We start from the raw sequence: 26,380 nt of genomic DNA, 5'->3' as shown, positions 1-26,380 counted from the left end.
GGCTCACCCATGGCCCCAACCTTCCCGGTCACGGGCCTCCCCCCTCCCTCTAGTACAGAAGGCTCACAGCCCATGGCCAAGGTTCTGCCTGGGAGTTCCTTGTCTGGATCCCTTCCTCTGAAGGGGAAGAGGACATGGTCTAGCTGGGGTGAGCTCCTGGCCGTGAGACTGCCCAGGATCCTGTTGGATAGGGGTTGGATTCAACTCCTGCCGGCTGAAAGGGTGTGGTCACCGGGCTCTCTGGGGCCTGCTGGGATCCTGGTCTCAGAGCTCTCTCAGGCACCGTGCATTTTAATTGCTTCATCAGGGAGCAAAATACAGGAGCAGAGGTCGGGTTATCTGGCTGACCTACAGCCAGCTGGACATCATGCAGCAGAAAGCTCCCTCCTCGGAGGAAATGGGTGGGGGGGGGCTTGTTCTAGTGCTGCCTTGAGGGGGACGAGGGGATGAAGCGAGTAAATGGGGGTCTCGGAGTCTGGGAGCAGAGGATGCTCCCAAATGCCCACCTCCCCTCCTTCTTGATCTGCACAGGATTGGCTCTGCTCCTTCCTCAGTTTCCTGGCCTTGAGGGTGGGTCTCTGCCCAGGGAATTGGGATCGGGCAGTAGTTTGTCAGACTCATGGAGGTCCCCCCAGAGCCCCTGCCCACCTCGCGTGCGGTAGGAGACGACGGCCACGGTGAGGTGCACCTCATCGGGGTACATGTCTGGGGAAGAACTGATGGAATAGTAACGAGGTTGCAGGAGAGACAGCTGGGTGAGGAGCAGGGTGGCGGGCATCTGGATGGACGGGAACTCCTCCAGCACCTCCACGATGGTGGGGTTCTTGCCCCATTTCCATTCCTCGTATTCCTGCAAACCCTGTGCCGAGGAGAGGGACAGAGGAGAGTTTGCACCAGCTCCTGGCACAAATTCCCAATGAGCGTTTCAGGGGGTCCGGGGAAGAAGGTAAAGAAAAATAGTAGCAATTAACACACAGTAATTATTCTACGCCAGGTTTCAATTCTCACAAGGACCTTATGAAATAAGTATGATTGTTGTCCCTATTTTATAGATGAGGAAACTGAGGGATATACAGGTCACACGGCTACGAGGGGTGATACCGGGTTTTGAATCTAGGTCGGGGGGTGGCAAACTTGAGCCTGCAAATCTGGCTCACCACCTGCTTTGTATGGCAGAGCTACAAGTTGTTTTCACATGTTTAAATGGTTCGGGGAAAAGGAATCAAAAGAAGAATACTATTTCATGACAAGAATACGATATGAAATTCAAATAGTGTCCCGAAATAAAGTCTGATTGGAACCCAGTCACACCCACTCATTTATAGATTGTCTATGCTGTTGTGCTACAATGGCAGAGCTCAAGGGTTGTGACAGGAACCAAATGGACCATGAGCCTAAAATATTTACTACCCGGCCCTTTATGGAGAAGGTTTGCTGACCCCCCGTCCTGGGCAGTCTGGCCCCAGAATCTGTGCTCCTGACCATTACACTCTCCTGCTGCGTGTGAAGGGCAAGAGAGACGCCCTGTGGAGGAGTCAGGACTTGCAGGTAGAGAATGCAGACCTGCGATTTGTGGTTTGTAAGGCTGGAGGTGCATCCTGTGAGAGCCTGGTTCCCATTCAAGATGGGAACTGACGGCCCCCGAGGAACAGGTTAGGTTGGGGTGCAGAGGACCATGTGCAGGGGCATGCTGAGAGCCAAGCCCAGCTGTTACCGGGGAACAGAGGAACCCTCTGGGGCTCTGGGGTTATTTTTCCTACATCTCAGAAGCTGCCCTGGGCAGTCCCGTGTTGCTTACAGGAGGCTCAGATTATGAGGAGGGGCAAAGCCTATTATAAGTGCATTGTATCACAAAGCCTTTTCCCACGTTCCTAAAGACCATCCTGGCTTTACTGATAGGACATGGCATCCTTGAGAACGCGCCTCCCAGACCTGCGGCCGCGCTGACCTCCACCTGCAGGGGCGCAATGGAACACGAGCCCCAGCAGCTGCTCTGGGAAACCGACATCCACCTGAACCTGACACTGATCCCCTGGGTCGGCCCTTCCTCCACTGGACGTGCAGTCCCTGACACCTCCATTCAAACTCCCTTCCCTCTCCTTCCCCTGGGGTCGGACTTGTTTTGAGGTCTGACGGTCCTCCCAGCCTTATCTGACTCTTTCCCATTTTTCTCTCACACAGGTGCTTCCCCTAATAAAAATCCTTGCTCATTTAACCCCATCTTGGAGTTCGTGCTGTTCGGAAGACTAATACATACAGTTAGATCAAATTCTGCTTTAAATAATACCATGCCAGTAGTGCAATTTCTGGCCCCTCTTCAAATCAGCCTCCCCTGTTAATCTAAAATTTTGAATCAAAGTTATACGTGTACATAGTTTAAAAAGCTAAATAATTCTGCGAAACGTGATGAAAAATAATGCTCTCCTGTTCCATCGCTCCCATGTGTTTCCAGCTCCCCAGAGGTAACCACTTGCAATTCTTCAAGTGTTTCTTTGGGTGTTTATTTTCATATTTCTAAAGAACACACACTCCCTGAATTAGCCTCTTCCTTACTGCCCGTCATGCAGTCCCCGCCTTGCACAGCAGAAGAAAGCTGAACCGTCCTGTGCTGGTGGCTTCCTTACTGGGGAGGACCCGCCCCCTGGGAGAAGCCTGGGTGGTCTTCCCAGGTTGGATTCTTCCTGAGCAAGGCTCTGCAGCAGCCTGGGGCAAGCGAGTCCTTGGTTTCTAAGCAAGGATGATGGAAGCTGTGTTTTTTTGGTTCACCTCACCATCAGAGGCCTCCTATACGTTGAAGTCTTACCTACAGCTCCTCGGCATTGAAAAAGGCTGATTTTTAAAACAGGGCACTATGGGATTCTCTCTGTTTCTGTTTCTTCTAAGCCTGAGCTCAGATGGAACCAATGGGAGCTCAAGGGTTCCAAAGGAAGGAGGGAAAAGAGTGAGAACAGCAATTTCTATGCACCACGGAACTTTGAGATTCGAGGGGGTCACTCTTGTCCTGTTACACCTTAGTTAGAACGAGGGGAGATGGTCAGGACCAGCCAAAATGGACTAGCCAAGATGGCGACCTTCTACAAACTAGAACCCGGCAGCCCTTGCTCAAGGCTGCCATCTGCTGGAAAACTGCTGTAATCAACATGCAACTCTCCAAGGACTAGGACACGAAAGGCGCCCCCCGAGTTGCCTGAGGCCCGGGGCCCACCTTGCTGAGGACCAGCAGACGCTGCTTCTCTTTCTCGCTCGTGGCCAGGGAGGCAAACTGCTGCAGCTGGAGCGGCGTTGGGGGTGTGGTGATATCCAGGTAGTACTTGAAGGCCTGGAAGATGGTGCAGGGCGGGAGGCGGTGCTCGTCCGTCCAGTTACTGATCACTCCTGTGGAGGCACGATGGGGGCAAGGGGTGGGTGGGGGCACAGAGGCTGAGCTCCGAGGGTGTGGCTCCAGGTCGGGGAGGGCTGCCCGGCTCCAGGGGCCGAGGATGGGGCCGGCTGAGCCAAGCAACCCCTCGGCTATACCAGGGGTCCCGGGGACTACGGGATCCTCTCCTGGTGCAGGGAACCTGCCCATAATCACTGGAGCAAACTAGTCCAAAAGTTAAAAAATAAACAAATATTACAATAGCATGAGACAGTCCCCTGGCATTCTACGCGGTGAGCTGTCAACAGAGCATGAGATATGAATCTATTTTGGCTCCGCCTGTCCTCTCCTGGTGTCAGCCTCCTACCCCTCTGCATGCTGTTCTAGTGTTTACAATTAGAGACATGCTGAACTCTTACCTTGCACTTTCTATATGCCAAGTATTATTCTCAGCCCTTTAATTATTAACTCATTTAACTCTCACAACAATCCTAGGTGGTGGGTGCTGTTATTATCCCCCTTTGGCAGTTGACAAAAATGGAAGCACAGAGAGGTTAAGGAATTTGCCCAAGGTCACACAGCTCACAAGCATGAAGTCAGGCAGTGGTGCTCCAGACCTTGTTCTAATTACTATACAGTACTGCCTCTGTGTACTTTTCAGTCAATATAACCCCAAAACACAAGCTTCTACTTCATCAGGGGCTCAACCTGAGCTAAAAGTACTGTTCCAACACAGAGGAAGAACTGGCTGGGCTGGATTTATTAAGAAAAGGTGTGCCTCTCCAAAGTGGGGTCTTTCGAAGGGATTTTTCAATAGGGCTTTGACTTTGTATTATTTTCACATTCTGCCCTGGCTCCTTTGTCAAGGTGATACGTCACCGTATCACGGGCTGCCAGGTAAGGTCCACAAAGTTCCTCATACCTGAGCCCTGAGCTCACTTTGTACCTGCGCCCACTGAGACGAAGCACTGAGCCCCACTTGCCATGGAAAGTTCTTCACTAGGAAGGTCAAGGACGGTCACTGAAACAGGTTGGAACTTGATCTAATGAGGTCAGAAATGTGGTTCAATCCCTAGCGGGCCACCGAGCTTCATATGGTGTCACTGGACTCTAAGAGGGGGAGGGGGTCAGACTTCAGCTGCTTTCTACGCAGTGGGCAGTGGGCGGTGGGTGGTGGTCAAGAAGGAAGGATGAGTGGGCACTACTAAGATCAGTTTCTAGCTGATGAAGGAAGGGAGAAGCCCCTCTCCCCTAATGATGAACCATCGATGTCCTGGCCTCATGGACATTGACTGAGCCCATTGGGCTAAGGTTGTTCGGTCATGAGAAAGGGGGAGTCTTCAGTCTCAGAAGCTGGAGGCGACAGAGACCCGCTCGCCTACCTGGATTGGTGATGGGGAAGAATGGGTCTCCACTTTCCTAGCCTCCCATGGCCTCTGGAACTCCCTGGAGCAGGGAAGGGCCCTAGGGAGCCGCCAGCGGGGGGGCGCCCGGCCCAGCCATAGTTACCCAAAGCCGTGTTCCGCTCCTCCAGGAGCTCCACTTTGACCAGCTGGTTGACAGGGGGTGCGTCCTCCAGCCGCTCGATCAGGGCGTTCACGAGGTCCTCGTGGTTGCCGGGGAAGACGCCCAGGTGGTCCCCGGGCTGGTACTGCAGCTCCTGATTCCCATTGGTGTGGAGACGCACGAAGATGGTTGATCGGCTGGAGGGAAGGGTGGGGAACAATCGGATAAGGGCCACCTGCTCGCGTCCCCTTTCCTTGCTCCCCTGTCTGTCCTTATGGCTGCAACTTCCCTCCTTCCATTCTTGTTAGGGCCCATGCCAGCCAGACATCTGCCCCCATCATTCCATACCGTGGCTTTCAGCAAGCTCACTCAGGAGCTCCCCACGGCTAATCCAACAGCCAGTTCCCAGTGCTCATCTTGGTCATTGAAGCGGCACTGGACATGGCCGCTCACTTCCTCCTTCTCAACTCCATTCTCTTAGATCCTAGCACGCCAGGCTCTCCTGGTCCTCTCTCTGGCTGCTCCTGATCAGTCTCCTTTGCTGGTTCCTTCTCAGCTCCCCTAACTCTAGACATTGGAGCACCCCAGGGTTCAGTCTTCAGACCTCTTTGCTTTTCCATCTTCCTGCTCCTGCCTTTTCTTTCTCCATAGCACTTACCATCCTCTGACCTCCTGCAGAGTTGACTTCATTATCTGGCTTGGCATCTGTCCCCCTGCCCCTCCCCCAGCCCCCAGGACAACTTAAACTCTAGACGGCAGAGAATTTGTCTGTTCTGTCCACGGCTCTCTTCCTGGCACCTAGGACAGTACACTGCACATAGTAGGTACTCAGAAACATTTGTCGATTGAAAGAATCTCAGACTCCCAGGATTAACCACCTGCCAGAACAGCTCTGTTCCCAGTACCAATTGGGGCTCTCTCAGGAGCCACTACCCCATTGGAGCCACAGGCAGTGGTGTCCCCAAGCGGTGAAATTCCATCTCTCCTAGGAACCCCAAGCTCCACCCCTGTTTGCAACAGTGGAGTGGGGGTCCTCAAATTGTCATGGAAAAGGGAAAAGGACTTGGTCTCAAGCTCGGGTTCTTGTTATACACAAATCCACTGAGATGATAAAATCAAGAGATCTAAGGAGAAAACCCAGAGAGAAACTGGTTTCTGCCTGCTGGGTCATGCCCTTCCACATTGAGTTTTGTATTTCAGGTGCAGGAGACCTATGCTAAGTGAATGGCCTCCAGAATAACTTCCCAGACTATGATTATTCTGGTTCTTTAAAAAGTTTTAGTACAGATATACTGCATTTCACACAACACCTGAAATCTCGGGGATCGATCACACTTTGGTAAATCAAATCCTCTGTACTCTTTGAGCTACATTTGCATTTCTGATCTGCCTTTCCTTTCCTGCCACCTGGTTTTCAGTTCATTTAGATCCTTGATATGAAACACGAAGTTTCCACATTCTCCGTGGGACGTGAATCAAACTTGAATAGACCCATGGGACTCGCTATTTAAAGGAGTTTTGGGCATAACCAGGAGCCCTTTTGTGCTGCAAATAGCCACCATCATTAAAAGTAGTTGCGCTGGCACATTCATTTTTTTGGGGTGTCAAGCATTTTTTTGAAGCAAGGCGCCCCTGTCCTGAGAATGGTGGGGAACTGGTGGCTGAAACTGTGAATGGTGGTGTTAGGGTCTGGGGTCCCCCTCTCCTTCCCTGGGCAGGTTTTGCCGTCTCTGGGACACCGATCTTGTCGACCACACGGACTTGCATGACTCATGCGGCTCTGAGCTCACATCAGCCTTTTGGTTCCTGGAGAGCCAAGGAGGAAACCCGCGGAGGCCGACGGCCAGCAGGGGGCGCTGTGGGGCCGCTCATGTGGGAGCCGCCGGAGCGAACCCCAGGCAGCCTTGAAAGGCCCCGCAAATCAATTCCCACTTTCTCCCGGATCATCACGATTTCTTTCAGAAGTATATTTGCCTCCGTTCTTTTGGCGGGTACAAAATAGAAACGCGGAGGACCCGAACTTGCTGAGCTGGCTCACGCTCGCAGCCACTTCCTCCCAGTCCTCGTGGACGTGGCAGAAGGTGGTCAGGCAGATAAGGGGCAGGCACGGGGATGCAGCTGGCAGGGGAGCTAGAAGGGGGCCCGGGCTCTGTCCGTGCTGGCAATTCAACCAAGGGGACTTCGCAAGCCGCCCACCAGGCATGGCTTGGTGAGAACCCAGCACTGAATGGCCGGGTGGCCCCGGGGCACTGTGATGGGCCGCTCCAGGAACGTCCCCAGGAGGAGGCGATCCCTGGGGGGGCAGCGCTAGCCTGGAGACCAATTGTCTTCAACCTTCTGCTGGGGGTTTCTAAGTATAGGATTTTTTTTTTTTTTTTTAAGCTTGGAATACATACGGGCCATTGAGAAGAATCAGGGGAGGAGAAAGGGCAGAAGTCGGAAGGCAGCAGCCACCTGTGCCCTCTCGACCCCTCGGCCAGAGTATCCGCTGTGTGTGGTGTGTTTACATCCACATACAGGAGCATCTCGCACACACACACACGTGTGTGCACACGCACTTGGCAGTGGTTCAATGACAGCTTCACAGATGGAAGAACAGTCTGCCGATGTCCAGCATTAAACGGAAAAACAATAGTTGATGTTCATTCGTCAACGGAAAGAGTGAACATTGTCCCCTGTGAGCAGTTTGAGTCAATAAGGTTCATGCATTCAACAAATTTCTTTTTTCTTTGGTTTTGAGGAAGATTAGGCCTCAGCTAACTACTGCTAGTCCTCCTCTTTTTGCTGTGGAAGCCTGGCCCTGAGCTAACATCCGTGCCCATCTTCCTCTACTTTATAGGTGGGACTCCTACCACAGCATGGCGTGCCAAGCGGTGCCATGTCCACACCCGGGATCCGAACCAGCGAACCCCGGGCCGCCAAGAAGCGGAACGTGCGAACTTAACCGCTGCACCACTGGGCCGGTCCCAACAAATTTCTGTTGAGTGTCAGGCACTGTTCTAGGCACTGGGGAGAGAGTGATGGATAAAGACAACAAAGCGCTCTGTTCTCATTGAGAAGTATCCTAAAATGCTCTCAGATGGGGTTGGTGATGTGGATGGGTGGGCGGTGATGGGCTAAGTGACCATCAGACGGGATGGTCAAGGAGGCCTCTCTGGTGATTTGACATCTGAGTAGAGACCAGAACAATGAGAAGGAGTGGACATGCAAAGATCTAGGGGAAGAGTGTTCTAGAAAGAGGGAGCTGCATGTGGAAAGACCCTGAGGTAAGAAAAAGTGTGGTATGTTCAAGGAAGGGAAAGACGCTTGGTGTGTTTGGAGAGTGGTCAGCGCAGGGTGGGTGGTGGGAAAAGGAGGTCAGAGAGCTGGGCGGAGGCTAGATCACGAGGGCCTCCTCGTCATGACCTGCCATGGCAAGGAATTTGGAGGTTTCCCCAGGCCCAGTGGGAAGCCACTGGAGGGTGTGAAGCTGTGAAGTAATAGGGTTCAATTTACATTTTTAAAAGATGACTCTCGCTGCTGTTTGGAAAATGGATCTTTGAGAGAAAAGCCAAAGAACAAGGGGAGACGAGCTAGGCGTCTGCTGCAGCCACGCAGACCAGACGATCCTGGCTTTGCTCAAGGCGGCAGCCTTAGATCTGAGATGTGGTTGAAAGACAAGGCCCACCACGCCAGCTGAGAGCGATGTGCAGGGGGAGGGAGCCGGAGGAGGCAAGGAGGATGCCTGAGTTTCTGGCTTCCGGCAAATGTCCATGTTGAGATGGCGAAGGCTGGAGAGACGAGTTTTATCCAGTGGAGACCTTACTCCCTTGTAAGGGCCCCCGCTCTCAAAGACACCCGGTGCTCGGGCCCATCCTGCATCTTTGCTTCTGCCGGTCTCTCTTGCTGCAAGTCCTGCTCTGTCTCATTGCCCCTCTGAAGGCTAGCCTGAATCCTCCTTCCTGCTTCTGGCTTCCGGGACTCACGCTCCATACCCCACCCCCGAGCGCTCCATTACACTCTCTTCTGTATTGTTGGCTAATTGGTGTATGTAGAAAATTTATTTCCTGGCCAGGCAGTAACAGTGATCACTTTTCTCTTTAGATTTGCCAGGATCACCCTCAAAAAGCTGTTTACTTCTTAAGCATTTTGCTTGCAATTAAGGGTCTCTGGGGCGGGGGAGGGCGTTGAGTTGTGTTATCTTGCTTATGGCTTCCTGCCCGACTTTGGCCTTCGGCGGGGGAAACGGGAGACAGTCTTGCTTTTTCATGCCATTCTCCTCTTTTTTTTTTTAAAAAAAAACAGCAATAAACCTTATAAAGCTGGAAATGGCAGCAAGCCTGAGAATAGGTAGTGCTATGGAGCATGCTTTTATTTATTTACTTTTTTTGAGGAAGACTGGCCCTGAGCTAACATCCATGCCCATTTTCTTCTACTTTATATGTGAGATGCCTGCCACGGCATGGCTTGATAAGTGGTGCGTAGGTCCACACCTGGGATCCGAACCGGCGAACCCCCGGCCACTGAGGTGGAACTTTCAAACTTAATCCCTGCGCCACCAGGCCAGCCCCTAGAGCATGCTTTTAAAGAGGTCAACACCTAGACACAATTTGATCCTTTTTGTGTTAGTCCATAACTGATTTTAATACCATCTTCCAGTTCCTAACCTTGCTCAAATAGTCCCTTGTAAGTCACTCAGCATAGGGCCAGCTGCCCTTTCCAGAAGTGGGGGGGGGGGGGGGGGGAGGGTTATTCTGGGAACTTGGTCCAACCCAGCCTTAAAACATTTGCAAATTATCTTGCTTTTTATCAAGTATAGCTTAAGGAGTAATTTTTGTGATCTGATCTTTCACAGTTTGTTGCTGAAAGAAATTTCCAGTGAATTCTTAGTCTTTCCTCTTCCAACACTACTTAAGTTGTACCATTCCACAGGACAGAAGTGGGAAGAGAGATGTGTTTTTCACATCCACTGTCCCTCTATATCAGAGGTGGTTATGCTCTGAATATGGCATTTAATCATTCAGAGGGATTCATTTTCCAATCCAGTTCTTTAATGTTTGAGGATCTAGCAGAGAACATGAGAGCTCTGGGGCTCCGTCCTGTTGATCATTTTATCAAAGGTTTGAAGTCCACGTGGAAAGCATGCATATCAATTCTGCAGGTGTATGAAGCTGGGATGCATAAGGAACAGTGATGGGAACGTATGAAATACTAGTTGCTTTGTGTACATCATCTTTAATACTTACAGCAGGCTTGCGATGCTGTGGAAGCCACATGTATAGTCATTTGGCATGCTGACTTTGGTGTCAGAGAATCGGGTCAGTGTGACCTTGAAAAAGTCACTTGTATTTTCTAATGGTCCCTTCTCACATTAAAAATGTGGACGATAATGGTGCCTACTTCCTGGGCTGGTCAGAAATTATGGGTGATCCTGCACTGAGAAGACTCAAAATGGCGCTCGGAACACAGAAAGCACTAGATCAATGTGAGCAATCTTTATAGCCACCATTCTCATTTTAGGTAAGGAGACAGGGGCTTAGAGTACCCAAGTGGCTTGCCCAAGGTCACACAGCTGATGCATGGCAGAGCTGGGGTCAGAGCCCAGGGCTGTCCAGCTCGAGAACCCACTCTTTGTACTATGCCATGCAAAGAATCAAGATTTCAAAAGATCTTCACGGGCTGTAAACGCAAAGTGAAAAAGATTCTGTTCCACAGGGATCGATGCAAAGACTTTCATTAATGCTAAAAAAAATTACTTATCCAGGCAGGGGGATGGACAGACCCGGCTGGACCATTCGGAGAAGACTTGATGTCTAACAGCAGCAAAGACATGAGCTTAATGGGAGAGCGACCTGCCTGTCAGAGCAGCTCCTGTGATCGCGGGCAGCATCAGCGTGTCCTGTACGGATCGGGGATGGTAATAATAGCCTCAGTGCACTCAGCGGCAATCACAGGACCTCCACTGCACTGTGACCAGGTCTGAGAATGACACTTCCAGCAGGACAGCCTGTGTCCTTTTACTAAAGCACAAGGCTTGGGAAACCAGGTCCGAGGAAGGATGATTGGAAGGAACCCAGGAGAGACTGGTCAAGGTCATTGGCTATTTGCATGTCTCTCATTAGGAAGAACTGAATTTCTTTTGGGTGGCAATGGAGAGTGTAACTAGGATCAAAATGAAGTGCTAGGAAGAGATGCTTTGGCCATAAGCAATAGTAAGATCATTTCTAGCAATTAGGACTTCAAAACACAGAGTGGGCTGTTTTGTGAGGCAACAAGCTTCCCGTCATTCCAAAGGAATTTAAGCAGAGTCTGGGTAGCCATTTTGCAGCTCTCCATTGAATAAATAATTATCCACAAAGAGGAAACGCCTGGACTAAGTGATTTCTGACTAAGATGCTATGGCATGATGAACATTAGCCGTTCAACAAGGGTGTGGTCTACGTTAAGGATTCTTTGCAAACCCTTTCTCTTTCCTCTTTCCACAATGATCATCACGCTCTCCTTTTCCCATCTCTCCGGGTCAGAGCTTGGCAAAGAGAAAGCAGAAAACCCAGATGCTACAAAGCAGCAAGGGGGGCTTGATGACACTTGGAATGGTCTGGAATTAGGGAGCCAGTCCTCGGAGTCAACAAGGGCTCCTCCCTCATCGTGGGGGGCACCTGGAGCAGAGGTGAGTAGCGCGATGCTCCTACCTGGATTTAGGACTCTGAAGGTTTTGGCGGCTGAGGAGTCGAGCGGCTGAGACCCGCTTTTTGTGGACATTGGATAGACCTACAGGGAGAAAAACGACAGTCTTCCTGAGATGGGTTAAACAGCTGTCAATAAAAAGTCTCCTGCTTCTATGGACCCTCTATGCACACTTCCGGTGTCCTCTGGAGTGAGGGGAAGAAGTAAAGAAAAGAGGTCAGGCAGGCAGTGGATGGGGTGGGTGGGGTAGTTGTGGCTAATGCAGAACAAAAAGCAAATCTGCTTGAACTGAGTTGAGAAGAGGATGGTTCGAGGTAACATGCATACTGGTGGAGAGAGAAGCTTCAAGCACATGTTTTCCTGAGTAGGGGGCAGGAGCAGCGTATTCATTTTGGGAGGACGGCACTAAAGGGGGAGCGGGCAATGAACCCCACCTTCTCTAAGTGCCTTTCAGAAGCGAGAGCACCTGTCTTTTCCCCATTGCCATGAATGCCTCCCTGGGAGGGTGGTGGGAGGTACCTTGTGTGAGTTCCGGAGCTTCAGCCACATAGGTGAGGCGGAACTTGTTCCTCTTCCAGCTGCGGTCATTGCTGATGAGGGAGTTGTTTGCCTTCTCAATGTTGACATCGTCTCCCACGCAGAACACATCGCAGGCCGCCTGTGGCACACACATGGCTTTCAGTGATCTCTTTCAGCCCAGAGGGACTCTTCCCCAACAACTCCAAGTCATGGCATATCTCTCCATCCATCCACCCATCCTTCTATCCATCCCTCCATCCCCCTACCTACCCACCCACCCTTCCTTTCATCCATCCATCCATTCACCCATCCTTTCATCCATTCCTTCATTCCCCTACCTACCCATCCACCCTTCCTTCCTTCCTTCCATCCGTTCATCTATCCATCCATCCATCCACCCACCCATTCATCCATCCATCCACCTAGCCATCCATCCATCCATCCACCCATTCATCCATCCATCCACCTATCCATCCATCCATCCACCTGCCCATTCATCCATCCATCTATCTATCCATCCATCCATCCATTCATCCATCCATCCCACCACCCATCCATCCATCCACCCACCGATTCACCCATCCATCCATCCCTCTACCCACCCTTGCTTCTGTCCATCTACCCATCCCTCCATCTCCCTACCTACCTACCCACCCACCCTTCCTTCCGTCCTTCCATCCATCCATCCATCCACTCATTCACCCAGCCGTCTACCTACCCATCCATTCATCCATCCACCCACCTCCCTACAACCCAATCATCCATCAATCCATCCACTAATCCATCCTATATGTTTTGAGTGTCTTTGATGTGCTGGACATAGCACATTTACTATTGACTTTAGGATGTAACCTCTATTTAATATGTAAGTCTATTATGTCATTTGTTCCTAAAACCAACATGTGTAGAGGCTGAACATTAAACAGGAAAGTAAACACCTTGGCATTTCCGATCCATCTTCCTCTAAAGATTTAAAAAATTATACTAAAAGCAGAATACACTGAATGTTTGAGTACCAGCATATAAATTTTTCTTTTTCTTTTTGACAAGTTCATAAGTTCTCCAACTTTAGTGACCCTAAGAATTACTGTTTGGACTTCAGGTTTCTTGAGATAAAGCCATGGATAGATAATTCAAAGGTTTTCAAGGGTGGCTTTTACCAATTTTTGGCCTCGTGTTGATTTTCGGACAATCCAAATGTCTATCAACTGATGAATGGTGAACAAAATTTAGTATCTACACCCGATGGCATATTATTTGGCCACCAAAAGCAATGAAGTCCTGAGATGTGCTACGATGGGGATGAACCTTGCAAACAGTATGCTAAAGAGAAAGAAGCCAGTTACAAAAGACTACATATTATATGATTCCATTCATATGAAATGTCCAGAACAGGCAAATCTATAGAGCCAGAAAGTAGATTAGTGGTTGTCAGGGCTGGGGGTGGCGTGAGAGGATGGGGGCGATAGCTAAAGTGTTCATGGCTTGTAACAGGTCCGGCTTCTGGGGTGTTTGGAGTTTGCTGATAGAACCACACAATTATCTCAAGGCATGAGAAAGCCATGTTATCTCGACTCTCCTTGTCTACTGACACAGCCTCCCCGCATAGATATCCTTACAGGTCAGGGGCCTCAGTTTCCCCTTTTGCTCTCTACCTGCATTTGCGTGCAGAGTGAAGTGTCAGCTGAGTGACAGGAGGTTGCATAGTCCCCTTTCTCCTGGGGCCGCTGATGAGAATACATCCCAGGGCCCAAACAGGAGCAGGGAAAGGGGGTGGGTCCACACTCCTTGCCTTTTTGTGTGTCCAGGATGGCCAACTGAATCATGTCCCACATGCAGAGAGAAGGCCGCTATTTATTTACTCTCTTGTGACCTCATATCTAGAATAGCGTGTTGGACAGGATGTTCTAATGTGACGGAAATGTTCTATGCTGTAATATGGTAATTACCAGTCACTTGTGGCTACTGAGCACATGCAATGTGGCTAGTGCAGCCAAGGAATGGAATTTTTAATTCTAGCTAATTTATATATAAAATTAATACATAATTAAAATATAACATATATTTATATAGTTATATTCTCTCTCTATATTGTTTTATATATGTACAGTCTTATGTATATATACAGAGAGAGAATTCATATAACATAAAATTCCCCACTTAAAAATATATAATTCAGTGGTTTTTAGCATATTTGCAAGGTTGTGCAACCATCACCACTATCCGGTTTCAGAACATTTTTGTCACCCCAAAGAAACCCTCTACCCCTTAGCAGTCACTCCCATTTTCCACTCCCTTGAACTGCTAGCAGTCACTAATCTGCTTCCTGTCTCTCTGCATTTGCCTCTTCTGGACATTTCACATAAATGGAGTCATACACTATGTGGTCTTTTGTGACTGGCTTCTTTCACTTGGCACCATGTCTTCAAGGTTCATCCACGTTGTAGCATGTGTCAGCACTCCATTCCTTTTTAATGGCTGAATAATATTCCATTGTACAGACACACTACATGTATTTATCCATGCATGATATTTAATGTTAATTAGTTTAAATTTAAATTTAAGTAGCCACAGGTGGCTAGTGGCTGCTGGATGAAGATCCAGCACAAGAGGAATCAGCTTGTCAAAGTAGACAAATTGGTGAGATCTGAGTTCCAGGTCGTGGCATGGCCTCCCGGTTTGGTATCACCAACTCTGTGTTTTCTGTCTACTCGTCTGCCAAATGTGAGTGACGGAGGGATTCCTTCCAGCCCTGAAATTCCAAGACTCCGTAATTTTGTATAGACTAACTCCTTACCCATAATGCAGGAGTTTGGATTCTAGGTAGAAAACGTGTGTTTTAAGACCACCCAAAATCATCTGAGTTGTTTAAAGCTGTACCCTGGCTGGAGAAATGTGGGAAGTCCCGGGAATTCCCTCAAGTTTCTTCTACTTCTGATGGCTTAGGCACTTTGTCTCTGGGGGTCTTGCGGGGCACGACTTCTCCTCCGGAGTCTCTGAGATCTGAGCGATGGTTACCTTAAAGACCTTCTTGGCCCAGGTCCTGAAAGCTTCTTCCTGCCCACAGAGCTCGTCGCCTTCCCTCATCTTCAGGATCCTCTCTCCTCCCAGCTCTTCCAGGAGGGTGTCCACGGCGTGTCCAAAGGCGCAGAAGTGAGGGTAGGCCCGCGAGCCAAGGCCGAACACTGAGAACCTGCCGAGGAGACAACAGAAGTTCATGCCAGGGGACTGTGGGGCTGTGGGGGGTGTCAGGTGTTATGGACGGAACTATGCCCCCCCGTCCCATATATTTAAGTCCCAACCCCCAATGTGACTGTATTGAGAGATGGAGCCTTTAAGGCGGTAACTGAAGTTAAAGGAGGTCAGAAGGGTGGGGCCCTAATCCAATAGGACTGATGTCCTTGTAAGAAGAGGGGGAGACACCAGAGATGTTCTCTCCCTCCCGGCATGTGCAGAGGAAAGGCCGTCTGAGGACACGATGAGAAGGCAGCCATCTGCAGGCCAGAAGGAGAGGGCTCACCAGAAACCAATCCTACTGGCACCACGATCTTGAATTTCCAGCCTCCAGAACTGTGAGAAATAAAGTTCTGTGGTTGAAGCCACTCAGTCTGTGGTATTTTGTTATGGCCGCCCGAGCAGACTCATACATCTGGTATCTCCAGAGGGACTACGTTTAGCCCACGGAGGTCAGGCAATCCCAAGGCCCCACTGGGGAAGGCCATCTTTAAACCTGGGAGCCCCCGAGGCCTCTTGTCGCTTCCTTCTGGTCTCTGCTAGGTTTTACTGTCCTCAGGAAAAAATTCCCCATTGGTCCTAAGGAGGACAAGTGAGGGATGGCAATGACCTGGAACCATTGGCTGTTTCTTCCGTGTCCCTTTCTAAGCTGGACTCATTGGGGAAATGAGTCTACATTATCAAAAGGTTTGAATTCTACAAGTTTTATAATTCTAGCAAATGAGATTAGTTTTAAGTACAAAGATAATGAGAACTGTCACATAGAGGTCCTCAGGGACCTGTATTAACGAGAAGATCAGGAGGACTTGTCATTAACACATCAAATGTTGGTGTGTAAACAGGTTCTTCTAAAAGCGGGGGAAGATTTACAAATGTGCTGGCTCCGCCCCTTGCAATGTCCGTGAAATTAATTTGCTTCACAAACCCTCTTTGCATAGATACTGTCAAGAAAATGTTGGTGTTTGAAGCAGTGGGAGAGAAGTTGATAGGATTTTTCTCTGCGTGGAGGTGGGGCTGCTTTGACTGAAGTCTGGGAAGTGGAGGGCCATGTCCCAGGTGGACCTCTTGCTAATTCACAGTCCTACAGACATTTTGTGTCACACTTCTCGGGCTTGGTCCCGGCTGTGGGTCTTGACTTCATTGAAACTGGAGCGATGAGTTCACAAGTGGGACAAGAACACTCCACCCCACTTCTTTCCCAGGTCGGTATGTTCTGCTGTAGACTGTCACCTCAGACAAGCCAAGGTGTGGAGCTGTTCAACCATCCCATACAGAGGCTGCCTCTGCCCCTGAATCTCTTTTTAGGGATCATGGGGCCGAGGTGGTGACAGATTGAGACGGGGGGATGAGGGAAGGAGGTGGGGGAAGTTGGGAAGGGACTCTCTGTCACTGGAGAATGAACTTGAGATGGGTCCAGGTGTCTCACAGGTCAAATGAAGGTTAACATGGGTCAATACCACACCTTTCAAATCCACAGTCATGCTTTCTCATTTCACTCTCCGCTTCTTTCCGGCCCTCCTTTCCCTGGGGCTCTGGAGCCTTTCCAAGGAAATGATGTGGGATTCAGCAGTGTTTCCCCATCACTCCTCCACCCATGATCTTCCTGGAACTGGATAGCTCACCTTTCCTGCAGGGGGTGGCCTGACTGGTAGAGAGAGCTGGTGCCGCAGGGGACTGGTCAGAGGGGTGCCAGGAAGGAGCACTTCTGCCCCAAGCCATCCCCCTCAGCCTTCGCCGAACACCGATCTGGAAACTCCCAGTACTAGTCAGGCCTTGTGGTCAAGGCCTCATTCCCCAAAACTCCAGTATTCATGTTCATGACGTCTGCCATACTTGAATCCCACCATTACTGTTAGTTACTTGTTAGCACCATTTAACTTGCTTTTAATTTGTACTCACTGGTGCATCAAACCCACTTGTGTTCACTAACAGATGGCTCAGGTGATTAACTCATTAATATGCTTCCCGACGCACTGGAAGGCCCACACCACAGCCACCTCCCAGATGGACATTGCCATCGCATTCTTCACCTTACGACTTCAAAATTCCTACTTGAAACCTCCAAACCAGGAGTTGGCAAGCTTATTATTTATGGGGCCAGATAGTAAATATTTTTTGGCTTGTAGGCCAAGAAGCAAAATTGAAGTTATTATATAGATACCTATAGAACAAGAAAGAAAACAAATTCCTACACTTTTTTCATTGGCAAAATTAAACTATAACAATTATTATTTATTTATTTATTTTTTAAAGATTGGCACCTAAGCTAACAACTGTTGCCAATCTTTTTTTTTTTTTTCTGCTTTTTCTCCCCAAATCCCCCCCAGTACACAGCTGCATATTTTAGTTGTGGGTCCTTCTAATTGTGGCATGTGGGACGCAGCCTCAGCATGGCTTGACGAGCGGTGCCATGTCCACGCCCAGGATCCGAACCGGCGAAACCCTGGGCCGCTGCAGCGGAGCGTGCGAACTTAACCACTCGGCCACAGGGCCAGCCCCAAACTATAACAATTATTGAATACAATTTTTTAGTAATATATGTCTACTAGTGAGAAGAATGGAATTTTGGGGGGAGGATAACATTTTGCTTAATTGGGGTTTAAAGGTAATGTTTTCTAGCACCAAATGAATTGCAAGTGTTCATCAGTGAAAACCATCCTTAGCTCACAGGTTGTACAAAAATATACAGTGGTCAGGCTGGATCTGGCCCACGGCTGTAGTTTGCCAACCCCTGTTTTAAGCCACGATAGGTTTAGTAAGGGAAAAATGGGTCTGACTGTCAAACCACAGAACCGATGTTTCAACGTCAAGCCAAAAAATACACTGATGTCCAAACTCAGAATGTACCACATCAAGGGTGAATCCCAATGTAAACTACGGACTCCGGGTGATAATGACGTGTCACTGTAGGTTCATCAGTTGGTCAAACGTACTTTTAACGTTTTAACGTTTTAACTGTGGTGGGGGATGCTGATGGTGGAGGATGCTATTTGTGCGTGTTGCAGGGTCAGGGGTATACGGGAAATCTCTGTACCTTCCCCTCTATTTTGCTGTGAGCCTAAAACTGCCTTAAAAAAATGGGTCTATTAAAAAGTGTGCTGATGGACATAACACTTCAATATCTGGGAACCCTCTGATCTGTGCTGTCTGTTAAGCATTGTCCTGAGCAGGTGTGGAGGAGGTTCGGTTAGTGAAGGTCTGAGAGGTTCATGGCCAGGCCTGGACACTGCCTACATCAGCCTCATCTTGACCAATATCTGTGAAACCAAGGGTTTGACATCCAGTCTTGTTTCCCTCCAAATACCCGCTAAATTGAATGCACAATGGTTGAAATACAAAATATCTGCCCATGGACTACCTAAAATTATCTCTTGGTATGTGACCACACTCTGGGAAATATGGGGTTAGATCAGTTTTTTGCAAATCTGAGTGCACGTTGGAATCAACTGGGGAGACTGAGAAAAAAGATCAGTGCTTGGGCCCAATTCTACACCAATTACATCAGAATCTCTGGATGTGGGGCTTGGTTCTTAGTACGTTGCAAACATCTCCAACTGATTTTGATGAGCATCCAGGGTTGAGAACCACTGGGTCATGGCAAGGTGTTTCCAGAAGCTTCTATTAAGTGTAAAACATATCACTTGGGAAGGGCAGCTCATTGAGCAATTTCTAGGGATTAACATTCTTCGGCACAAATGAGGGACTGATGATGGGGTGAAACACAGGTGATGGGGCTCTGAGGAAGTGGGTATAGGAAGAGTCAGGTGAAGCCAGGGTGGAGCTGGGTGTTCCAGGGATGAATGGAATGGATGGGAGACCCCCTAACGAAGAGCCCACTTTGCAGCAATGTCCACTTCCCCAAGAGCCTTCATCTTCCCCGATGCCCTGGGACCCTTGCTCACCTCACATTCGCCAGGGGCCCGGTACTCTCAAAGTTGTCTCTGAGGTCTGGCCCATCGCCCGATGATTTGCGGGAGTCGGAATAGGAGGAAACACTGTTGAATCGGACCTTGTAGCTCCTGGCAAAACGCGAGAGAGTCTGTGAGCTCTGGCTTGGAGCCCCGACCTGAAGTCAACATCCTCATGGATCTTCAAATTATCAGTCCTGTTTCTGGCACCTTCTCTTGCATGTTGAGTGAAACCATAACACTCCTATGGCCTCTTCTGGAACATATCAACATACCCTCGCCCACCACAATGATACAGCTAGCCACCTGTGCTTGGCGCTATCTGACCACACTCGACTCAGGAAACTTGAGAACCAGTCAAAAGGATTTAATCAGCAAGAAGTCAGGAATAGAACAGACCATCAGACCAGAGTTCCTGGCTTCCCCAATTTTAAAGTGCACAAGAATCAGCCTGTTAAAATGCAGATTCTGGTTCAGCAGGTCTGGTGCAGGCCCGAGAGTCTGCATTTCTAACAAACTCCCAGGAGATGCTGAAGCTGCGGGCCCCCAGACCTCACTTTGAGTAGCCAGGAACTAGACTTGTGCTGTCCAGTATGGTAGCCCTCGGCTACGTGTGGCTATTTAAATTTAAAGCTAAATCAACTCAACTCAAATGCAATGAAAAATTCTGGTCCGCACTTGCACTGGCCTCATGTCAAGTGCTCAATAGCCACGTGTGGCTAGTGGCTGTCGCATCGGATGGCACAGACACAGAATATTTACATCATCATAGAAGGTTTTCTTGCATGGTGTTGAACAACCCGTTTAACACTCTCTTCCCATAAAGCTGTGGTCCTTAGACATTTGAAGGGTCTGTCACATCTCACATTTCAAGTAAAGATGAAAAAAGTTCAGCATTGGCACATGGCATGAAAAGAGATTGGATTTCTTATTAAATTGTTTAGAAGGGGAAAGAAGATGTCATTGGACTCAGACCTCAGCATGAGAGACTCAGGAGATTTGAGAATAAAACAAAAATCCGCTTTCCAAGTTTTCCTCTGAAAGCGGTAAGTTTTATTCTCAGAAAAGGCAAAAACAAAACATAAAACCAAAACCAAATCCCCAAGACCAAAAAAATAAAAACCTCCAAACCAAAAAGACACCCCTCCCCCCACAAACAAAACACAAAAACTCAACACACAAATCTGAGTGCAACAGACAAAAAAAGAAATTGCGCGTTCTGGCAGCAGAGTTTCTAAGCTGGATGTTCTTCAAAGTTTTCGCTCCAGCATCAGGAGAGTTCTAAATATACGTAAGTGTATTTTCTGCCCTAAAATAGTCGCACATTGAGTCACTTCTCCAAATAAGTCAGGCAACATATCAGGGGGTGGCTGTGTTCTTAGTGTGGGAGGGATGGTTGCTGGTTGTGAGATAAAAATACCAGCACATGTATTTGTATGAGGTTTTTCCAAATGCTTCGTTGTTATCCTTTGGTCCACACAACAGCTCCCAGAGGTGGTCGGGGCAGAGATAGTTTCTCCCCATTTGGCAGATGAGAAAGACTGAGGCTCAGAGGGGTCGAGCGGCTTGCTCAAGCTTGCTTCGTGAGTTAGTGGCACAGCCTGGATTAGAACTCAGGTCTCTTTGAGACTCAGATGTGGCCTTGGATGCTCCGGCATTGGGCATGCAGGCACACATATGCACACACAGCTACACACAAACACAGGGCATACCCATGCATGCGCACACACGCTCTACCTGCGCTGGCTGTCACGGGCTGCAGCCAGACCATGGACTTCTGTGTCACCTCGGGGGAGGGGAGGCCCTTTACGGGGAAAGAAACGCAAGGGTTCCGGGTACCTAGAGGGGAGAATGGATGGTGCCCTATCTCTCCCTGAAGGAGGGGTGAGGGGGAGCCAGCTGGAGACCACCAGGATGAGTGGGAAGGAGAGGGGCAGAGAGAGTGAGCACTAAGAAGCTGGCACTGGGCACAGAACAAGGGCTGCCCACAAGGGACTCAGCTATGGTGCATCTCCTGGATGTGGAGTGTATGTGAGTTTGGCAACACGTTCTTGGCTAAAAGAAAACCAGGAGGGATTGTCTGTGTAACACAGCCTCCAAACACCAGCCAGCTTTGGCACTGGATGCTCGACTTAAGACACGGGGCTCTGCTCCACGCTGGAGGAGACGCTGCGCTGGCCTCATTGACAGGCAGCTCAGTATGCATGCGCCATATGTTCTCTACTTTATGGGGGCTTTAAGGCCTTTTCAAGGGTAATTCTGATTACAGGTGTTTGTCATCTTACAAAACATCTTTAGGACCCAACCCCGTGTTAGATGTAATTTCACCATGAACATCTTTGGACTGCAGGCATTTTTCGTCTAACGAGGTATCTTTTGGACTCAACTCTACATAAGCTGCAACTCCGCCATGAGCATCAAATGGAAAAGTTCTACGGAAACAAGTTCATTTCACCGACTTTGAATGTATGTTTCCAAAGGGGGAGGAGATAATAAGAGCTGATATTTACACAGAGCTCTTCATTTTTCCCAAGACGCTTCCATCTATTTTCTAATTTTCTTCTCACAAATTAGAAAGTTCAGGCAGGTATAATAAGCCCTATTTGGTGGAAAAAGAAAGTGAGGCACATGGCTGTAAGGCGACCAAACCAAGACCTCCTAGTCATCAAAATGTGGGCCGCAGACACCCACCGGCTAAAATAGGTCACAAATGGACCTTAGGTCAGTCACAACTGCCATCCAGAACTCAAATGTGAACACTAGGTGCCAAAAGACAACTTTCAGTTACTCCCATGGGATGTCCTGTGACACTGGAGGGTCATCCACTTACTTCCTTTCCTCGTGCACAGAGTTGGGGTGTCTCATTTCCATCAAAGCACAGCCGAATTTCTAGAGGCAAAAGAGATGAGTGGGATGTGAAGCTCGTATCATCAAACCTGGCAGATGGTCGGGTGCTGAGGACCTAGGGTCCTAGGTGGCCAAAGAGGAGCTGATGCCTGGGTCTCAGGATGTCAGAGACGCTCAGGGGCGCGGGCTGGGCAGCAACGCTTGAGCTGCACATGCACGTGGAAAGGCCAGCTCTTTAAAGGACTACAGCTGTGGGCTCCTCCACCCTCAGCATACAAATCCCCTTCGGGGCTTTCTCTCTATAAAAATATTGTCCCCACTCCTCTTATCTGGAGCAAGGGACACCAAGCTCTTGATTGGAGCATCCATTCCAAAGAAGTAATTCACTCAGGTGACAACATTTTCACCGGGGATCAGCTAGTCGGTGGACACCAATAGACTGAGGACACGCAATTGTCCAATCTTTGCAGAACTTGGATTCAAATTGAAGTCACCGGCTTTGAGGCCTCTGGGAGGATTTGCTACTGAATAGGAGGTCTAGCTTCTGCCCCTTCTTCCTCCCACTGATGGAAACACACGCTAGAACCGCTGAAAGCTCAGCTCACCTCTCCGTTCTCAGGGGGGTCTCCATTGCCGAAGGTGCTGGTAACCACCAGGACCAGAGTTTCATGTTCCAGGTGCACAATGTCATATTCTTCCATGGACATCACCTAGGTGGGAGAGGGCGAAGGAACGGTGGAGGGAGAGGAAGGAGGAAGGTGATGAGAAAGAACCAAAAGTGATGGGGGAAGGAGAAAGAGAGAGAGAGGAAAATGGTGAGCCATCTTGAGCCATCTCCTTCGGAAGGAGAACGAAAGTTCTGGGCATCACAATTTCAATGGGCTCAACTGGGTAGAACTAAAAGCTTTTTGGTGGTGTGGGGCCTTTCTGTGGTCACTGTGGCTTGAAGGGCCATAGAGAATCTGGGGCAATGTTACAAGGGGTCAGCTGCCAGTAGAGACAGATCTTGACTGAGACCTTTGAGCTTCTTAGAATCAACTGATCCTGGAATCTTCTTGACCACATTTAGGCTGGGAACGATGGCTGGGTCTGACCCAGTCTGCTCAGCCTCCTTTCTTATCCTCCCTCCAGCAGTGAGGAGGACCTGGGCCAAACGAGTCTGAGACCCCTGCTTCAGGGAAAAATTGCTGGCTTATATCTTAGCATCACTTGAGCAACGTTTCCCAAAGTGGGTTCTAGGGAAGCCCTGTCTCCTGAGATGGTCCTTGAAAATAAGTGAGCCATGAAATGTTTGGGAAACATTCACATTCTCTCCCCTCCTCTTTTGGAGATCATAACACATACTTGCACATGAAAGGCTCTGAGAGGTCCTATGGCAAAGAAACCCATTAAACTATATTTAATGTAGAGTTTCGAAACTGACTCCAGTTTTTCATAAACTTTCTAACATTTTTCTCTATACATGGGGGTTTCATTTTGTGACTTCTGGACTCCTGGAGGGCTCACAGGGACAGGGGCAACGCGGTCCCCTGAAATTTATGCAGATGTGTACATGCATGCTGACGGGCACCTTCCAAAGTGCTTTCACCCATTCTCAAAGGGTTCTTGCCCGGTGACCTCCCTCTCTCCCCTTATTTACCACGAGGGGCCCGAGAGCAGGCACTGCCCCCACCCACCTTGGCATCAAAGGCGTGTTTGAAGATCTCACACAAGGTTTTGGCGTAGGCCTGCGACTTGCCCGTCTCTGTGGCGTAAAGGATGGTCGCCTTGACCCTTTTGGCCATTGCCTGCCCCATCAGCTTGGCCGAGAACTTGACGGCTCTGCGGGGAAGAGAATGGAGAGGAAAATGGGAAATGCCAGGCTGGGCCTTTGGGGCAGAACCATGACCCATGACACAAACAGGAGACAACTTGCTCTCCTGGTCTTTGATGGTGGCATGGACAGAGCAGGCCTGAGTTTAGGCACCATACTCACCCCTTTATGAACTCCCTCCAGAGCAACTAGTCATGAGCTAAAATGGTTGGTTAGTTCTGTTAGTCTGTTACTTGATGGATCGAGTCCCGGCTTGAGAACCTTGGTTTACCAAGCATCACCCCCAAAGATGATCCTTCACTCATTCACTCATTCATTCGTTCCTCAAATGTTTGTTGAGTGCTTATCTATGTGCCAGGCACTGTTATAGCAGCTGAGGAACGCAGCTATGGACAAGCAGCTGTCATGGGGCTTACATTCGTGTGTGTACGTGTCAGAGAGAGAGGAACAAATCACTAAGAAATCACCATGTGTTGAGTTAAAAGGAATTTTAGAGGTTTACAGATCCCCAAAGGAAGGAACAGGTCTGGTTCAGTCAGCCTTGCACATCCAGGGTCTTGCACAGAACTCGATACCCAGTGGGCACTAAATGTGCATCTCTCAAAAGAAGGACTGAATTTTAAAGATGCTGCTACATCAAAGCCTTGGAGAGTTTAAATGGCAAGTCTAGGCTCTTTCTAGCTAAATGGAGAATTCAGAACCAGAGTTCCTTCCTCCCTGCCTAGGAGGGCATGGGGCTAGCAGACAGGCGAGAGGCCCAGACTCTCCTTCTGAGCGAGCATCCCTGATCCAGCTCTCAGTGTAGACAAATAGCTAATTACCTCCACCTGGGGATTATTGGTGGCAAATTCCTCGTTTTTTAGAATCAGGGAAACCACCCACGCTGCAGGAGCACTCCAGCTAGGAGGGAGAAATGGAAAAGAATAAAAGGTGCCTGGAGGGTTCCCTTTGAATGATGGGAGCAGAAAAAGGCATCTATAATTAACTCCCATTGTTTCCACCCCAAATGCAATAGTGCAATTAACGTTTTAGATTTCTCCCTCCCTTCTTCCCCCAGAGACAGCTGAACTGAACTGAAGCCAAACACTGCCCTCCCTGCGAATATTTGTGATTCTCTCGTTAGGGAAAGAATGGCTGCTGATATGTTCCTGCTTGGCTGGAAGATGGGGTTAGGAGAGAGGGAAAGAGATGCCATGGGCCATATTAATGGAGCCAGGACCTAGGTTTGAGTCCCTGCAAGGCCCACCAGTATCTTGCTTCATGGGTCCATGGCATGGACGGCACTTTTTGCACAACTAGCTGCCATATGTAGAGAGTTCTGGGTGCAAGGGGGCTGAGGGAAGAAAGGAAGGAAGTCAGTGCATACCCAGCTCCTCTGCCAGAAAGCGAGCTCCAAACAAGGGGTCTGTGCTCAATGGACCAGTGGGGCTCTCTTTTTTTAGGAGAAGGCTGGCATCCCCATTGGATCATTGTCATTGGTTCCATCCCACTTGTCAGCTGGTCCCTTGGCTATCCATGCACTCTTCAGGGCAATCGCTCTTCAGTGGTCTTGGTCCATAACCCGCTTCCCTCCCTTCTTTGTCAATTAAGTCTTATTCATCTCTTCAGCTCAGTTGTCATCTCCTGAAGGAAGCCCTCTCTACCCTCCCCAACTTGGTTAAGTCTAATTTGCGGCCATGAAGTGTTCCCAATGGCACTCGCAACGTTTACCGTATTTGTTTGATTCTTTGACAAATGAATGGCTGCGAGCTTCATGAGGGCAGGGACCACATTCATCTGGCTCATCATGGCATCCCTGGAGCCTAGCACAGTGCCTGGCACAGAGTAGGCGCTCAGTATTTATTTGTTGGCTGAATGAATGAATAAATGAATGAGTGAGTGAAGATAGAGTTCAGGCCTGGACGAGAGCCCCCTCTAGGCGGCGGTGTGCTGGAGCCGGCTCATCCCAGCTCCCCTCTGCTCTGGGTTCAGTGACTTCTTGTTGACATGAAATTGCCCATAGTGGGAATATTTACACCATGGACATTGGCCAACGTTACAAACCTATTATTACTATTATTACTATGACTATTATTATTATTCAGAGAGCTGTTTTACCAACACACCACTGCCTCCAGGACAAGAATTTAGGAAAATGGGGCAAGGAAAGGGAGGCTGGGGTGGGGGAAGAGTTGTGGCGACATTCACATCCCATACTCTGAGACAAAGAAGGCGCAGGGGGTTGGAGAAAATGGAGAAATCACATCACACAAGAGGTCAGAGGCACAAGCACCTGGCCTGCCTCCTTTCCTGGGGCTCTCTGAGATTTTGGGCACATCTACTCCCCCCGCTCCAAGTCCAGGAGACTTACTCTGCCAGCTTCTTGAAGCCGATGGCTCGCCGCTTTGTGGGGGTCCCGTTGGTACCCTTCCAGACATGGGTGTTCCAAGGATCAGGCTGGAAAGAGAGGACTATGGTCAGCAGCAAGGGAATGTGGGTCCTCTTTGGAGATGCTCAGGACTCCCTGGGGGCTGTGGCTGCCCACCCATG

The 26,380-nt window shown here is 49.3% G+C and overlaps 1 protein-coding gene across 6 annotated transcripts in view; it reads right to left on the bottom strand.

The window, feature by feature from the left end:
* Nucleotides 1-26,380, bottom strand: part of NOS1 (nitric oxide synthase 1) — a 175,263-nt gene that overhangs the window by 12,656 nt on the left and 136,227 nt on the right. For 4 of the 6 annotated variants that reach the window (XM_070275423.1, XM_070275424.1, XM_070275422.1 and 1 more), the window contains exons 13-23: nucleotides 26,202-26,287; nucleotides 23,715-23,859; nucleotides 22,644-22,748; nucleotides 22,022-22,080; nucleotides 19,186-19,302; nucleotides 15,068-15,242; nucleotides 12,050-12,188; nucleotides 11,536-11,614; nucleotides 4,868-5,061; nucleotides 3,206-3,375; nucleotides 649-859 (exon numbers count right to left, since the gene is read on the bottom strand). In XM_070275423.1, coding sequence (XP_070131524.1) covers nucleotides 649-859; nucleotides 3,206-3,375; nucleotides 4,868-5,061; nucleotides 11,536-11,614; nucleotides 12,050-12,188; nucleotides 15,068-15,242; nucleotides 19,186-19,302; nucleotides 22,022-22,080; nucleotides 22,644-22,748; nucleotides 23,715-23,859; nucleotides 26,202-26,287 — 1,480 coding nt within the window. Of the gene's footprint in view, nucleotides 1-648; nucleotides 860-3,205; nucleotides 3,376-4,867; nucleotides 5,062-11,535; nucleotides 11,615-12,049; nucleotides 12,189-15,067; nucleotides 15,243-19,185; nucleotides 19,303-20,928; nucleotides 21,031-22,021; nucleotides 22,081-22,643; nucleotides 22,749-23,714; nucleotides 23,860-26,201; nucleotides 26,288-26,380 lie in introns of all 6 variants that reach the window. The other 2 variants (XM_001914970.6, XM_023647063.2) reach the window with 1 other exon arrangement.

Source organism: Equus caballus, chromosome 8 (assembly GCF_041296265.1).
Source record: "Equus caballus isolate H_3958 breed thoroughbred chromosome 8, TB-T2T, whole genome shotgun sequence".
NCBI classification, from domain to species: domain Eukaryota; kingdom Metazoa; phylum Chordata; class Mammalia; order Perissodactyla; family Equidae; genus Equus; species Equus caballus.
The sequence above is the reverse complement of the archived record's forward strand: the minus strand, read 5'-3'. Positions and strand labels throughout refer to the sequence as shown.